The following is a 16,974-nucleotide window of genomic DNA, read 5'->3' on the forward strand; positions in this document are numbered from 1 at the left end:
ATGTGAGAAAAACAGTTAATGGTTTGCATGTGGCTTGCCTCTAAATGAATAATAGGAAAGTACCAGTGTATAAACTTGGGTGAACTGGAACAGATTTTTACGACAACTTCTGTAATTGTTTTGATTTGTTTACATGCCACTGGATCATTAATGACAAACTTTATGTTTCTTTGTAATCAAATTTTATTGAAAGTGCATACAGAAAAATAACCCCACAGAGAGCAGACACAGTAACTTGCTCACGCAGAAAGGCTTGGGCATTTAATGATTTTGTTTTAATAGTGAGCCAGAGCTGAACTGAAGACGTCTAGATGAAGTCAGTGTCCCAGAGGTAAAATATTTTGTTTTCCTGTCTAGATAAATCTTTGTTAAACTGTCTCTTTAAATGTCTCCAACCTACAACAGAAGAAGAAAGAAAGTATTATAGTATTCTTCACCAAAGGATGAACTATGTTTATGGTAGTCATGCATATTTAGACTAGTTGAATTTCAAAAGGGACAATGCTCAAAATATATAACGGCAAAGAGTCATTTCTGATGACAAGACCATATCCCTTTATTTGTCAGTCAGCTAAAATAAAAATTGTACAAATATATTAACATAAAAGTAAAAATGGTGTTCTGAGAAAATGTTGCATAGTGATAACTTTTATAGGCTATACTGGAATGCCGAGTGGAGCTATAAATATATTATTGTTAGAACTGATAACTGCTGTCTATTATCTTTCTAAATATCGCCTCGGCCATCTGATCCAACCTTTTTGGAGCCACCTAAGTTGAGCTGCTGTCCATCTCCTATTGAAAGTCTGGTGAATGGGATGATTTTCATTGTAGTTTTCTTCATGGAATACCACCGAGAACGCCAGGTTGCCCAGATAATCCCATTGTCGTATCTAGATGGACCAACCTCTCTTGCTGAGTAAGTGCCACCTAAAATATAAATTGTAGCAGAATATATAATTGTTTGTAAAATAATGTATATGCATATGCATGTCTGTAGTAACGAAATCCCTGTGTAAAACTATACTTATCATGCACCACTGACTGCCTCTACCTACTAATCTATCTCTCCCAGGATTTATTCTAACATTCCAAATCTCTGAGCAGCTTCAAACTGCTGTCACTGTAAAAATATATCAGCCCACCAGAAGAATGTTTCATTCTCCTCTCCAAATGTAGATTTCCCCTCAAATTACACTGGTTTTAGGTATAGACAGCCAATATTCAGTCCCGCATGAATGACAGATTTAAGGTCTGAAATCCCAAGATCAACCATGAATCCATGACGGTATGGTGTGGAATAAAGGTTTTATTGGTACTTGATGGACGCGATATCCATAACTCTTTCATGGCTACATGATTTATGAGTAATGTAGCCATCCCAAACTTATACTGATAAACTCTTTCTACTACATCGTATCATCATGTATATATCCCAAACACACTATTGCAGATTCCCTCTTCTCTTCTCCCTTTGAACAAACTTCTGTACTGTCAAGTCCGTTTCTCTCCTGAATTCCCTCTCTCTCACCCTTTTTTCCTTATCTTTCCGCCTTGCCTTGGGTTTTTTTTGCCTGTCCTCCTGCAATGGGATTATGATTGGGACTCTGTTGCTGGAGACAATACTTTTGTAACCACAAAGCAAAAGGGAGAAACTTCTTGTCTTTGCCTCTAGCAGCAGTGGAAGACAGCACCTGTGCTTTAGCTCTTGCATGCAATGCTTCCCCCCAGGCTCAGCAGAAGCTATCTGGAGCAACATATAAGGGCCGAGAGAGTATCAATTTGTGTTGATCAGCTCTGAAGTTTAAGGAATGGCATGGCCAAAAATAAATAAACAGCTAAAATCTACACAATTTTTTTCTCCATCACTAGAATTTGTTGTAAAGCCATGAAGTTATTTTTTATATGAAGTAGGTACCCAAAGCATGTATTACCTTGATAATATTTGCCATTGAGGTTACCAGCATGACATCTATTCATCCACCATCCTGCTCCATCCTGTTCAGCACAATTGCCATCATATTTATCATTGTCATTGTCATAGGTACTGAACTGCATGCCATTATGAGATGTAAAAAATTTGTCACTGGGATCATCTCCAAAATCAAAACCATCAAAGGCATCCCCAGCTTCACCACCAGCAACAAAATAGGCATAGGTCAGTCGGTACTTGTCTGCTTCCGGTCCCACTTTGAACACAGCATAGTCTGCAGTACTATTAAAAAAATAATGGTGAATTTGTGTACACTGGATTCCCAAAACATACACAATTAGACTATAAATGACAGCATTTTAGAGTCAGTTCCTGTGTTACTCTATGTCTAATTAGAAGACATTTCTCATATCTAATTAGATATTTCCCTGCCGGATTATAATACGTCACTTTAATGAATCATAATGAACCCTTCTATACCCCCCGCCCCAACTTTAGGTAGTCAAAGACAGGTAAACTGGGTCATCTCAGTGGCCTTAGAGTAGTGCTTTGCAATGGCTTTCAGGAGTTCTGAGTTAGCTAGATAATCAGTCTCCCATTGTCCATGCTGGAATGAAATGGGGATGGTGAGAGCAAATTGCTCCTGGAAGGAGAAAATGGTTGCACCACTCAACACCTGTCTCTTTCTATGGAATAGCAAAATATGACAAGAACAGGTTCTGAATGGAACCTCATCTAATTTCCAGCAGTTAGAATGATGAGTTATCAAATGGGATGCCAAGGGTGTCATATCAGGCTAACCCGGGGAAAAAGTAAAACGTCTTAAATGCTCCACATGAGTTGTGAAGAAACTGTGAAAGGAAGAAACAGAAATATTCTACAGGGTAAATTATATATTCCAAGAAAGATGCCAGCATGAAGCTTTCATGAGCATATGCTGCTCCCTTTTTTATCACAAAGTTGCAGGTAGTGAGAAAAAATTCAACTGCAAATATATTTATAGTTTTATAAACTGATAGCGAAGGTAGTTTGATACAAATAGATTAATGACTCTGCATTATCCATTCTTCTGAAAGTTGTATAAACTGATCTGGTAGTGGAGACAGGTGTCTGATATCTGGTAGTAGAGACAGATATCTGTGGCTGTACGAAAAAAATCAGTACGCACGACAGGTGTGTATTGTAAGTTGACTTTTTTAGAAGGCTCATTAGTGAAATACCTTTTTTTATTCTCCCAGTCTTCCAGTTCTATCCTTAAGGCATATGGAATAGTTGACTGAGTGGTTATTAAATGAATCTTTTCATTTCCCAGCCAGTACTCTGACTGGTCATCTGGTGACAGGTGTCCAAATCCTTCTTTGTACTGAACCCAGTTTTTATTGAAGTCCACGCTCCCATCAAGTCTCTGGTGGCAGATAAAGAAAGAAAGAAAGTCAACCAAATCAACATGTGCCCATGTAAATGAAATACCGTTATATAATCAGAATTATTCATGACCTGAATTTATAAATTACATACTCTCTGGAACACTGTCCATCCATTGCCAAATGTGTCAATCTCACAATAGACTAGGAACTGCTGCTTAGCTTTTACAGGTTTGATGAAGTAAAGACCACTGTGTCTGGCACCTTTATTTGCAATGTCTTGACAATCTGCAATAAATAAACACTATTGTTTGTATTTTGGCTACAGTCTCATCTTGTTTTAAAACTGGTTTTAAAAGTATCTGATCATTTTCTAGTACAGTGCAACATACACAGTACATATAATAATTACTATGGCAAAGTTATCTGTAGGCTAGGTCTTCATCACACAGGAAGTCCTATTGAAGTTAACAGGACTTGTATAAGGATGAGCAGGATTTTGCTATTAGTAAATAGCTAGGTAGCATAACTTGAATGTAAAATACAATAATTTTATTTGTTTCTGCAGTCATAAAAAGGGCATTTTTAGGTCTAATGTATTAGATTAATTATTTCTGTGTGGTTGAGCAGGACTATTATACTATAGTATCCTTTCTGTTCTTATAACTCCAGAAAAGCACTTGCCTGGTCTATGGACTACAATAAAGATAGGGTTTACTGGGATAGTCAAATCTTGGCTAACTATGCCCAAATGCGAAAATAAGATTTGTTCCACAACATCCTATATGCAGAACCCCTGTCTAGTATTTCTGTTGAATGAAGCACTAGCCAACAATAAACATAAAAATAGCAGTAACAAAATGTAAATATGGAAAAGCATTCTTTATATTGGTCATGATGCTGAGTCTCTTATTCCCATGGGTAATTCTTAGAGCAATCAATGGATCATGTGATTAAGAATAACTCCTGTAAGCAAGTTTTGCAGGATCATCCATTTAAGTACTCAGATGGCCCTCACCACTATATTGTCGACAGATAACACTTAAGAATTAATTTAAGCCACACAATAAGCATTTCATGTACCTCTTCCAGTTGTTTCCAGTATTTGGACTGTGTCTCTGCATGGCTCCTGACATTGTGACGCAAGCTGATTAGCCTTCTGTTTTAGTTGTGAAATCTTGATAGTGTTTGACGTCAACATATCTGTCAGTTGTCTAGAGATAAAAACATAAAAATTACACGTTATGCCAGTTTTTCTTAATGAGAACAATATATATTTCACTGAAATATGCCTTACATATCTAATGTACTAATCTAAAACATGTTGCTTTATTTAATGCGACAGTGTAAATCATTTTGGGCTACAGTGTGGTATTTAGCCACAGTCCTACACTGTGGGGCAGTACAGAGCTGCCCCATCCCCATACAAGCATTTGGGCATTCTGCCTTATAGAGCTAACCATTTGCACTGGGAGGACAATATTTTGCTACAATCAGAGTCTGGCTGGTGCACAAGAAAGTGGAGCCAAGTTTCTGCCTATTCCTCTTCTCTATCTGCCCGTTTTATTACAAGTTGCTTTTGAGTGGGAGCAACTTGGTAGCAGTTTTTGCACTCTTCTGAGAGCAAATACTACTGTTCTGAGTAGCCCATAAGAAGGCTGTACAAGGTGGGTAGTCTCCCTCTGCACTCTCATTTTCACTATGCTGTTGCATAAGGGCCAGCCACATTCCAGCCCTTTGTAAATACCTATTATGGCTTCCATATATATACATGTTTTCTAGAATTTTGGCTTTGATGCAATGTTTATTACATGTATCCAGATCTGAAACTGAATTTACGTGACCATTCCAGGTCTTATCCCTTCACCACCTCCCTGTTGTTTGAATGTCTTTTGCCTTGTCAATCCTCCAACATACTGAGCACTCTGGCTCTAATCAAAGTGCTTACATGCATGCTCAGTTTTGAGCAGGCCCATTGCCTGATTCAGGAAAGCACTGAAGCACATGCTTCACTTGCATCCGACGAAGTGGGTATTCACCCACGAAAGCTCATGCTCCAATACATTTGTTACTCTATAAGATGCCACAGAACTCTTTGATGCTTAACTGGGGCATGCTTTACTTGGACCAGTATCTCTTTACCCAGTAAAGCCCATTCCTGCAGTCAGTGCATGGACAAAGCTCTACGGGATTGTTTCTTTTGTGAGAATTGCAGGTCTGGGTTCTGGAGGTAAAGTATATAGCACGGGTCGGCAACCTTTCAGAAGTGGAGTGCCAAGTCTTCATTTATTCACTCTAATTTAAGGTCTTGCGTGCCAGTAATACATTTCAATGTTTTTAGAAGGTCTCTTTCTATAAGTCTATAATATATAACTAAACTATTATTGTATGTAAAGCAAATAAGGTTTTAAAAATGTTTAAGAAGCTTCATTTAAAATTAAATTAAAATGCAGAGCCCTTCGGACTGGTGGCCAGGACCCAGGCAGTGTGAGTGCCACTGAAAATCAGCTCACGTGCTGCCTTCGGCACACATGCCATGGTTGCCTACCCCGGTATATAGTAAAGTACAAGAAAGTACAATAGAAACCTGATTTCTATGAAGGTGTGGAGGACTCTTGAAACTTTCATAAAACTGGGCATTCACAAAATTATGGGAACTTGAAATAACATGAAAAAATAACAAGAGTCTGCATCCATGGCCCTACATATTATGAAAATTAACTATTGCATATTTCTGTTTTAAAAAGAGTGAATACATTTGAGAGCAATTCATTCTAATATTATATAGAGCATATTAATTTAAAAAAAATAAAAACCTAAATCTACTATGAAAATTAAAATCTTTCATCAGTGGGTGGTTAAATAAAAAATGCTCTCAGACCAGGTGATGCAAAGGTATTTAAGATAAAATATAGTTATATTAATTCTAAATGTCAAAAACTCAGAATTACTGTATTTTAACCAATTATGAGTGATTCCTGGCATACTGTTATCACAGAGTGACTTTGGCATTTAAAGTTAAATAGTACAATTACAATTTATAAATAATAATTCATTATTAAAATTTAGATAAGTTAAATATGTTTTCAAATATATAGAACAGTATAGACTTCAGATGAACACCTTTGAGTTTAATAGTTATTCTGGATACACTCCAATGAAACAGAGAGCAGAATTTGGTTCGTGATGTATGTTCAGCAAAACCAATAAAAAAGTTTCAACTGGCTAAACAAATCTTTGGTAAGATCCACGTTACAGTTTCATGTTACTAAAATTTCTGGAGTCTAAGAATAACGAATGGAAAAATTTTGAACAATTACTTAAACAAAAATACTGATTGAAGAAAAAAAAAAAAAGAATGGCCAAACTTTGCCATGTTCTCACAGCCTGATCCTGTATTCCAGTTGGAGATGTGAGTATTCAAGAAATGCAGGATCAGATCCTAATTATGCAGTTATGAGTGAAAAGACACCAAAATGGTCTTTATATGCAGAAATGAAGTGCTGTGAAAAAACTTCAGTTGTAGCTGGTAAAATAAAATAAAGGAACAGATCTGCATAGTAAGACAATATCAAAAGTGAAAAATACCTACTGTATAGTATTTTCATGTTCCGTAATACTGTTTTCATATCTGATAATTTCATCAATTATTTTCCTGTTTTTTTGAGTAAAACCGTCAATCACATCTGTAGAACAGGTACAATATATTAATGAAATTACATGTAAAAGTAAGAAGACTAAATTAATGTGTATTTTTCTCAGTTTTGTAATAGTCTTTATGTTCTCACTTGGCAGAGTCTGTTTCTCTGGGGGACTGAGGATTCGGATTTGGCGGATCAACTGTTCTGTTATAATGGAAGAGTTAGTGATCTGCTGCAAGAGATTTTCAAGGACTTGCAGCTCCTTATCCACATCAGGGTGGTATTTATTCAAGAAGTCTGCAATGCCGCATGTAGTTGGGCAATAGCTACCCTAAAGGGAAAAGAATAATTAAACATAATACAATAATAAATAAAATAATAATAATAATAATAATAATAAAGGACCAGTCCAGGTTCTACAGCGAAGCAAAAGAGATGGTCACTCAGGGCAGGAAAATATTAAGGGCAGCCCAACATTCAATTAGGATTTATGTAGGTAACTGTGGACAGGTAGGACTTGGCATTTGCTACTGTGCTGTAGAGACAGTCCTGGTAATGCATATTGTTATTAAATATTAAAAATAATAATGTATGTTATTGATAATAGTATACTTTAGAATAATACATGGTACTATTAATGGAATTTACAGTACATATTAGAACAATGAATGCTGTTATTAAGAGTGAACCGTAAAGCATAATATTACATTTAATAACAGTAGATACTGAAAATAACAATGCATGTTAAAACAAATTAATAATGAATGTTAATTATAAGTGGAACAATATTTTATTTGGCTCCTTAATTTAGAAGAAAGGAATTACACATCTACTTACAAATCGTTCATCTAAGATGCAGCAGTTTTCTCTGGTAGCAATATACTGAAAGGGGGAAAACAACATTATTTTTTAATTATTGTTCTCTTTATGGTATTTTGGGGGCATTGCAATTTTTTACTAGTCCATTTGTACAGTTTCACTTACTGCCATGCAAGCTGAAAAGAGTAAGGACAGGAGATGTGCAGTAGCCCAGCTGTGTAACTTTGGCACCATGATGTCTACACAAAAGGATGCTTCCACCTAGTGTCTGAGAGATTCAGCTGTACGGGCTGCTGGAATCTGCCCTGACTCCCCTGCACTTCACCGCAGCAGTTTAAGGGAGCTGGCTGAACCTGGGGGCGGGCACTGTGATGCAATGTGTAGGGGTGGGACAGTGGTGGAGGAATAACTTCTCAGTGCCTTTGTCCTGGATTCCCAGAATTTGCACTGAAGCTCCTGCTCCTCCCATTTTTAGTAGCAGTTTCCCACTCGCCCACACTATGTCCTTTGCAGCCAGGGCAGTGTTAGGATCTGGAGAAATCTAATGGGAGGCATGGAGCAATCGCTTCAGTAACACGGGAGTAATAAAACTAACATATGATTCTGGACAATGTTGGAATGGTGCCTGAGATGAGCCTCAGCTGTTTAGTTCAAGGAGAAGCCCCAGTTACTTTCCGGGACAAAATGTAAGAGGCACAGGTTATTCAATAAGGACAGGCTGCTATTTTTCAAGCAGCCACAGATTCCGTTCTGGGGAATTGTGTGTGTCAGCTGTAGACCAAAGTGTTCTCCTTTCAAGTCACCACTGGTTCAGAACCCATGCTTTGAAAAGCACATTGCTCCTGTAAGCAAGATTGCACACTCTTAGTGGCAAGGACTGTCTTGTATGTTACGTTTGTACTGTGCCTTGCCCAATAGGGCTAGAGAAAGGACAGTCTTGTGGTTCAGCTATTGAACAAGGACTCTAGGCTCCATTCCCAGCTTTGCTACAGATTTCAGGCTAGGTCCACAAAGCACTTAGGTGTTCCAATCCTCAGCACTGCAGGGCCTCCTTTTTAGGTGCCCTGCCCCCCTAGTGGAATTCAGAGCCCCAGACTAGGTATCCAGAATCCCTATACAGTGCATGGGGAAAGACTGGTGCTTACAGAAGGAATCCTCAAAAGACTGCAATTTAGCAGGGTGCCACCTAAGCTAACCAGTGGGCAATGCCAGCGGAAGGTAGTTAGTGCTCAACTCCGAGCCAAAGGGAATTGCCCATCTGTGCTTGGGATTCACAGGTTTGTGCCCTCTCCTGGAGTTAGGCACTGAAGCCAGGTCAGCCCTTTCTCATGAAAAACCACAGAAAGAATGAACCTCTTAATGGCCAATAGCTGACTGGTTCAGGCACTCACCTAGGAGACCTGTTTTCAATATTCATAGGAGTAAGGACATGACCTTGGTCTCCCACATCCCAGGTGAGTGCCCTAGCTCTTGGGTAGTCTGGGACACACACTCACACCAGGCAGACTCAAAAATTCGCAGTCAGGTTGCCCTCAGCTGTCTTTTGTGAGAGGTCTGTTTGGGCCCCACAGATGAGATAGGCAGGGGAACGTCTAATTTAAGACTCTTGCCGGGGCTTAGGTGTGAGCTAACGCATGGAGTGGCTTGGGGGTGTTGGTGGTTTTGTACATGCCCAGCAGAAAATTAGATGCCCATGGGGTCTTTACTGGTGGAACTTCAGGCACCTACAGAGTTTAGGCACTTTCAGGTTGTGGTAGCATCTGAGCAGGGATTTTGAACTCTTGATATTGTTTAAATGTTAGACCTAGGCACCTAACATGGCAGAGAGATTCCTAAGTCCTTTGTTGATCTACCCCTTCCTGTATAACCAGCGGCAAGTCATTTTACCGCTCTGTGCCTCAGTTTTCCGTCTGTAAAATAGGGATAATAATATAGCTATCTCACATTCTTTGCTTATCTCTTCTATTAGGATTGTAAATCTTATGTTAGAAGGACTGTCTCTCACTATGTTTTTGTACAGTGCTTAGCATTCTGGTGCCTCTAGGTGCAATTAGTAATTGACTAGTTGATGAGAGGCAATGTGGCCCATTCAGCTGGCACTTAGGAGTCCTGGGTTCTATATCTAGCTCTGCTACTGGCCTACTATGTGACCTTGGGCAACTCACTTCACCTGTCTGCACCTCAGTAAAATGGGGATAATGATACTTACCTTCTTTGAGACATGCTTTGAGATCTATAGACAAATTGTGCTAGACAGTGACAAGAGTAAGGGAGGTGTTATTTATTCTGTGCAGAACTTTCAGGGTTTAGAAAAAATGTTGAGTCTAGATTGGTGATGATAACTACTAGCACCCCTTGGGGTAAAGGTATTATTTCCATAATATATAGCTTGAAAATGGTTTTGAGGGTAATGCAATAATTCTTAATGAAGTAATTATCCTCTGCTATCCTTACTAAGGAACCATCCACTGGTAAGAGTTTGACTGTCATAGATAATTGGCAAGTTGGGGTCTGCACATGATATTACAAGAACTAGCACAGAATATTTGGGAATCAAATTTATGGTGTGTTGCTTGTATTACACAACAGAGATATTATTAAGTCTATAGAGTTAAAGTGTATGGAGAGAATAACTGGCCCATCTGTATAATGACTGTCAGGTATCTGTTTCATTTTTAAATGTTGCCATTTTTTATTCCCAACTAGCACCTAGTTTACCTCTCAACAGGAGCTGCAGGTTTTACACCTCATGAAACATACATTCTTCCTGTGCTTCGCAACTGTTTACGTGTCAAGTATCAGAGGGGTAGCCGTGTTAGTCTGGATCTGTAAAAGCAGCAAAGAATCCTGTGGCACCTTATAGACTAACAGACGTTTTGGAGCATGAGCTTTCATGGGTGAATACCCACTTCATCAGATGCATGTAGTGGAAATTTCCAGGGGCAGGTATATATATGCAAGCAAGAGATAACGAGGTTAGTTCAATCAGGGAGGATCTGTTTGCATTTGGAAAGGAAGATGATATCTGTCTGTATTTGTGCAAGTTTCTTCTTGAGGTTGATGGATTTCCACTCCATATGGCTAAATGCAGTGCCTTGCAGGATGTCAAGTATCAGAGGGGTAGCCGTGTTAGTCTGGATCTGTAAAAGCAGCAAAGAATCCTGTGGTTTATTTACTTGCACAAATACAGACAGATATCATCTTCCTTTCCAAATGCAAACGGATGGACATCATACCAAATGGACTAAAGGTAAAAAATCCACTGCTATCTACATACCCTGCTATGTACATTGGCCACACTGGACAGTCTCTACAGAAAAGGATAAATGGACACAAATCAGATATTAGGACTGGCAATATACAAAAACCTGTAGGAGAACACTTCAACCTCCTTGGCCAAACTATAGCAGATCTTAAGGTGGCCAACCTGCAGCAAAAAAACTTCAGGACCAAACTTCAAAGAGAAACTGCTGAGCTTCAGTTCATTTGCAAATTTGACACCATCAGCTCAGGATTAAACAAAGACTGTGAGCGGCTTGCCAACTACAAAACCAGTTTCTCCTCCCTAGGTTTTCACACCTCAACTTCTAGAACAGGGCCTCATCCTCCCTGATTGAACAAACCTCGTTATCTCTAGCTTGCTTGCATATATATACCTGCCCCTGGAAATTTCCACTACATGCATCTGATGAAGTGGGTATTCACCCATGAAAGCTCATGCTCCAAAACGTCTGTTAGTCTATAAGGTGCCACAGGATTTTTTGCAATTGGTTATGTGGTCATGATCTGGCCGAATGGGAGTTTAGTGCCTAAATATGGTTGAGGATCTGGATCTAATCTATTGTATCTCGGCTTCCTACACTCTCCTTCTGAGCTTTCACTTGGCATAAACCTGGAAATTATTTATTCCTGGCTTTCTGCTGGCTCCAAACCTGAAAATGAGATGTGTTGCTAGCATAAAGGATGTATGGTGTTTTATTACCTCCCTAAAGTGACACTTTCTTTGTGTTACTTATGCCCCAGCAGAGTTAATTGATTTATAAATTGAATGTTCTCTTAGAGAATGGATTATTCATGTTTTTTGGAGATCTATTTGTGCTTTACTATGTGTCCAATTTAACTTGCCTATATTGATTTTTTGAGCAATTTTACCTTTCCTGTGGTTTATTTACTGATTTGCCAAGAAATGATGAATGATTAATGTAATGCAGACAGAAGGAAGATTTCTTAAATTCAGTTTGTCTTTCCATGGAGTTTATTTTTTGAGCAGATAGCAAAGGTGAATCAGTATTTAGTTAAAAGGGGATTGCTAATCTAGTTCAAAAGCTGAGTAGAATACTTATTAATCAGATAAGGTGATGGAATTTGGGTACATTTGTTATGCAAACACAGCTTTAATTCATTCGTGAGGCTTTTTTTGTGTGAGTGTTTTGTCAAAGGATCACTGGAAAGCTATCCAACACTTTCCTGTTACTGATGACAAATCCTTACGTTCAGAAAAACAAAATAAAATCATGAAATGTGTCTGTGATTGTGAAATAGTTGCTTATATCTAGGACATTATTTTAATTTCTTTTGTGAAAAATTAAACTAGCTTCTACTTATCTATCTCTCTTAGATTTTTTACATAGCATTTATTGCTGTGGTATCTAATCATTGCTGCACTGATCACATTGCCTATTGTTGTAGCATCCTACCAAACATGAAAGCAAATGCATTTAAGTGGGCACACAATGTGCAGAAGCAGTATTATTTTATAACAACATTTGGGGGTAGATTCTGATCTCACTGATACTCATGTAAATCCAGACTAAGTGCACTCAGATTAAATCAATGAAGTTATTTCAGAGTTACATTGCTGTAATGGATACCAGAATCTGGCCCTTTGATTGGCAAACCTTGCCTCTGACCCTACAACCACTCACCAACATATATGATTCCTGCTTGAAGCACAAATCATCTGTACTAGTAAGGGTGCATAATTCCCAAGTCAAAGATACTACATGAGAAAACTGGATACCTGTATGGATTGGAAATAGGGACAAGAAATAAAGATGATTTTAAAAATTAATTGACTGTCATTTTAAATACTGCATAATAGCAAAGCTGAGACAGTGTACTACAGACCTATTTATTTGAACTAAAAAAAAGTTTCCAGAGTCACTTCACCAATGTACACTTTCTGTTTCAATATGTAAATCAGGGGAAAGCAGTAAAAAGGAACATTTCCTTGCCAATTCAATAGTCCAGTCCCTGCCTGCTGCCATATGCTTCCTGAAATAAAATATGTGAAATATTTGTGAATTGGCAAATAATTGTTAGCATGGCTTCATGGGTGATATCAAATATTACTCTTTCTCACTAATAAGAAACTGTTCCCTCCCTTTATGTTAAAAATAGACATTGACTGCATGGCATGTGTGCCCTTCCATTCAAACTCAGTTTCGAAATTTATGTCTGAAATAAAAATTTTAAAAGTGTGAAATTTCTTAGCTTAATGCCATTGGACAGCTTCTGTTTGGTCAATTTTTAAAGAGTTTAGAATATAGTTAGCTGCATATACCTGTTATAAAAATTACCAGTTAAAGATATTTTCAAATATTTTAAGACTGTGTAATACACACACACACACACACACACACACAAATCAAGGATCAGAGCATAAGGGTTGTAACACCATCTGTGGAAGCAAATCTCAGTGCCATTAACAGGAATTCCATCATGAGCTAATCATAAATATATCACACTCTTCAAGATCCATGGGTTCTACGCATGCTTATCACATGTGGTATACCTCCTCCAGTACTGTAAGTGTCTCAATAACAACTATGTGGGCGAAGCCAGACAATCACTACTTAATTGAATGTGCTCTCGCAGAAAAGTTATAAAAGACAAAAACACCATATAACATGTGGGAACACTTTTCACAAAATCATGCCATATTTGACCTCAGTGCTCATTCTTAAAGAAACCTGAATAACACCTTCACAATACAATGCTGGGAGCTTAAAACTCATAACTTTGCTAGACTCTTACAATCATGGTCTTAATAAAGACACTGGATTTATTGGTTTATTACAACAATCTATAACTCACTAAATCACCTATTTTTGTCCCATAACTGCAGAGGTGTTAACAGACCACACTTCACTTGAATGGTCCCTTACAATAGGGGGTCTTAACCTTTTTCTTTCTGAGCCCCCCCGAACATGCTATAAAAACTCCACAGCCCACCTGTGTCAAAATAACTGGTTTTCTGCATGTAAAAGTCAGGGCTGGCATTAGGGGGTAGCAAGCAGGGCAATTGCCTGGGGCCAGGGGCAGCTCTAGACATTTCACCACCCCAAGCAGGGCGGCACGCCGCGGGAGGCACTCTGCCAGTTGCCAGGAGGGCGGCAGGTGGCTCCAGTGGACCTCCCACAGGTGTGCCTGCAGAGAGTCCGCTGGTCCCGCGGTCCGCTGGTCCCGCGGCTTTGGTGGACCACCGGAGTCACGGGACCAGCGGACCCTCTGCAGGCGTGCCTGCGGGAGGTCCACAAGAGCAGCGGGACCAGCGGACCCTCCGCAAACACGCCTGCGGGAGGTCCACTGGAGCCGCCTGCCGCCCTCTCGGAGACCGGCAGAGCACCCGCCGCGGCATGCCGCCCCAAGTACTCACTTAGCGTGCTGGGGCCTGGAGCCACCCCTGCCTGGGGCATCATGCCACAGGAGCCCCTGAAAAGCTACATTGCTCAGGCTTCAGCTTCAGCCTTGGGTGGGGGAGCTCAGGGCCCAGGCTTCAATCCCATGCAGCAGGGCTTTGGCTTTCTGGCCTGGGCCTCACCAAGTCTAATTCTGGCCCTGCTTGGCGGTCCTCCAGCGGACCTTGGGCCCCTGGTTGAGAACCACTGCCTTAAAATATGTGTTAACTACTTATGGTAAACAATCTGTCCCAGTTTGTATTTAGTTGTGACACTGAGTATGTTTCCCAGACATGAGGAAAAGCTCCCTGTAAGCTTGAAAGCTTGTCTCTCTCACGGACAGATGTTGGTTCAATAAAAGATAGTGCCCTATAGACCTTGTCCATCATGAACTAAGGACAGTACAGGCACGGGTTGTTTTAATTTTTGTTTGAGAAGAGCAAACAAATAGAAAGTGTAGGTGTATCTCTGCCCTAGGACAGCACAGCTTACTCAGCAACGCACTGCCAGCTTAGACAATTCTGTGTATGCGGATCCGCTTGTGGGCAGTGTTCCCGTATCCGTTCTCTGATAAATACATGTACAGTTTAAACAAGGCAGAATCTGTCTCCAATCCATATATTTATTTCAATGTCTATTTATATCTAAAAAAATGATAATCTTTTCATTTAGAGTGCTGCAGCAGTAACACTAAGCTGTTGCCTGTCTGAGATAGCTTCTACATCTTCTCCCTGAGGGAAGAGGATGGAAGGATCCATGCAGCAGCTCCTATGACCCTGAGCCCCTTCTAGTCTCTGCTCTCATATTCAACCACTGCATATTGACACACAGAAAACCACCATGGGACTGAGCTCCATGATGTGCATGGGTGTGCCCCTGAGTGTTGACCCCCAAAAACATTGCCCCCCTTTGGCAGTGCAACCACATCAATTATGTTATCAAGGATGGAATCCTCTGCAGCCAGAAAGGTAGGAGCGGTTTGCTCCTAACTCAGTTTCACCTGTGCAATGCCCCCTGAAGTCAACTAAAGTCAATGAAGTTGCCCTGGTGTAAGTCAGGTCAGAATTTGGCCCACAATCTATTTCTGGACTCACTTGCTTTTTCCTGCATTCTACAGAACTACAGTTTCTCTGCAGAGTGTTTTGAACATTATACAGAGTTACATAACAGGCCCTTAGAGAGTACCTACAATTTTTTGGAAGAAGATTATAAAGATTTCTACATGCCCAGTCCTGTACTCCTTCAATGACCAATACTCCTTTTGACATTAAAAGTATTAAAAGTACAATTTTCAGAAGCAACTAATGATTTAGGAGCCTGAAAATCAATGGGGCTTAAGCTCCTAAATTACTTAAGTGCTTTTGAAAATTTTATCTAAAGGCACAAAAGAACTTAGGAACAGGGTTTTAATAACATGATGATTTGAAGGAATTACCAATCTTTTGAAAAGTCTCCTCATATTCATTTTTAACCATCTACACATTTACATGATAAAAAACACTAGAGATTTTTTTTAAGTACCATTCAAATCCCAAGCAATTAAGAGAGGAGATAGCTTTAATAACAATAGAAATGTGATACAAGGCAACAAGAGTAATACAGTTTGTGCTTAAAAAAGACTGTATGTTATTACTTTGCTCTGTTGTAGCTGGGGTTTGTCTGGGCCACAGAGCATGTGACAACATTAAATCTATATATGCTAAAATTCCTAAACGCAACAGGATTTGCTGGGAACAACCTGATCATTAGCATTGAATTATGATGCTTTTGGGAGTTTGTGACACAATATTTTTCTATGAAATGCTGCATTGCAAATTTCAGCTTTTTACTGATTTAAAAAGAACAGTTTAGACGTCGGTTCATTTAGAAAAGGTTAATTTTTAGAGTACCTTCAAAAGAGAGATTACAATGTGTACTTTACCTTGAGTAGAAGAGTAGTGAACTCTATTTGTTAAACAAAAATATGCACTAATTTGTAATGATAAGATAAGAATCAATTCAAATATTTGCTGAATATTTTGTAATTAGTTGAAGTCTTGGTGTACAATAAACTGAACTAAATGTTGGTAGTTATTGATATAGTGCTTTCAGAAAGGAACAGACAGATAATAAAACAAATGGCAACGTAGCAAAATTTGTTACTGAATAAGAGAGTTTGGCTTGTGGAACATTGTGTTCCAACATTTTAGCAAGTGTGATTTTTAATTGCATGATAAACAAAAAAACCCAGCAAAACACGTTGAAAAGATATTTTCTAATACTTTCTTCAGAAATAAGGAAAACTCACTATCCTATCTATGCCTTTCAATATCAATACAGGCTCCTCTAGCTTATGCCTGGGGACCAGTCATAAACAAAGCTGCTTCAGGATAATGGGAATGCAAATGTAAGCTTTGTGCTACCTTTGCTCACTCTCTGACTTGCATTGTGTACTCCTCAGTTGTAGCTGAGGATCTGGCTAAGAATTTTGTCCTTAGCTTTACTATCCTCCATTGCAGCATTATCATCTCTGTAATTAGCTGTTGTCCTGATATAAC

General features: G+C 39.1%; 1 protein-coding gene across 1 annotated transcript; it reads right to left on the minus strand.

The window, feature by feature from the left end:
* Nucleotides 1-727: 727 nt before the first annotated feature.
* Nucleotides 728-7,991, minus strand: FGG (fibrinogen gamma chain). The gene is made up of 9 exons (XM_050946559.1): nt 7,923-7,991; nt 7,776-7,820; nt 7,086-7,269; nt 6,890-6,983; nt 4,381-4,511; nt 3,452-3,585; nt 3,154-3,338; nt 1,935-2,215; nt 728-930 (listed from the first exon to the last, which is right to left on the minus strand). The coding sequence occupies exons 1-9, from the start codon at nt 7,989-7,991 to the stop codon at nt 728-730; spliced, it is 1,326 nt and encodes a 441-aa protein (XP_050802516.1).
* Nucleotides 7,992-16,974: the final 8,983 nt, after the last annotated feature.

The sequence above is a fragment of the Gopherus flavomarginatus genome, chromosome 3 (genome assembly GCF_025201925.1).
Source record: "Gopherus flavomarginatus isolate rGopFla2 chromosome 3, rGopFla2.mat.asm, whole genome shotgun sequence".
Classification (NCBI taxonomy): Eukaryota; Metazoa; Chordata; order Testudines; family Testudinidae; genus Gopherus; species Gopherus flavomarginatus.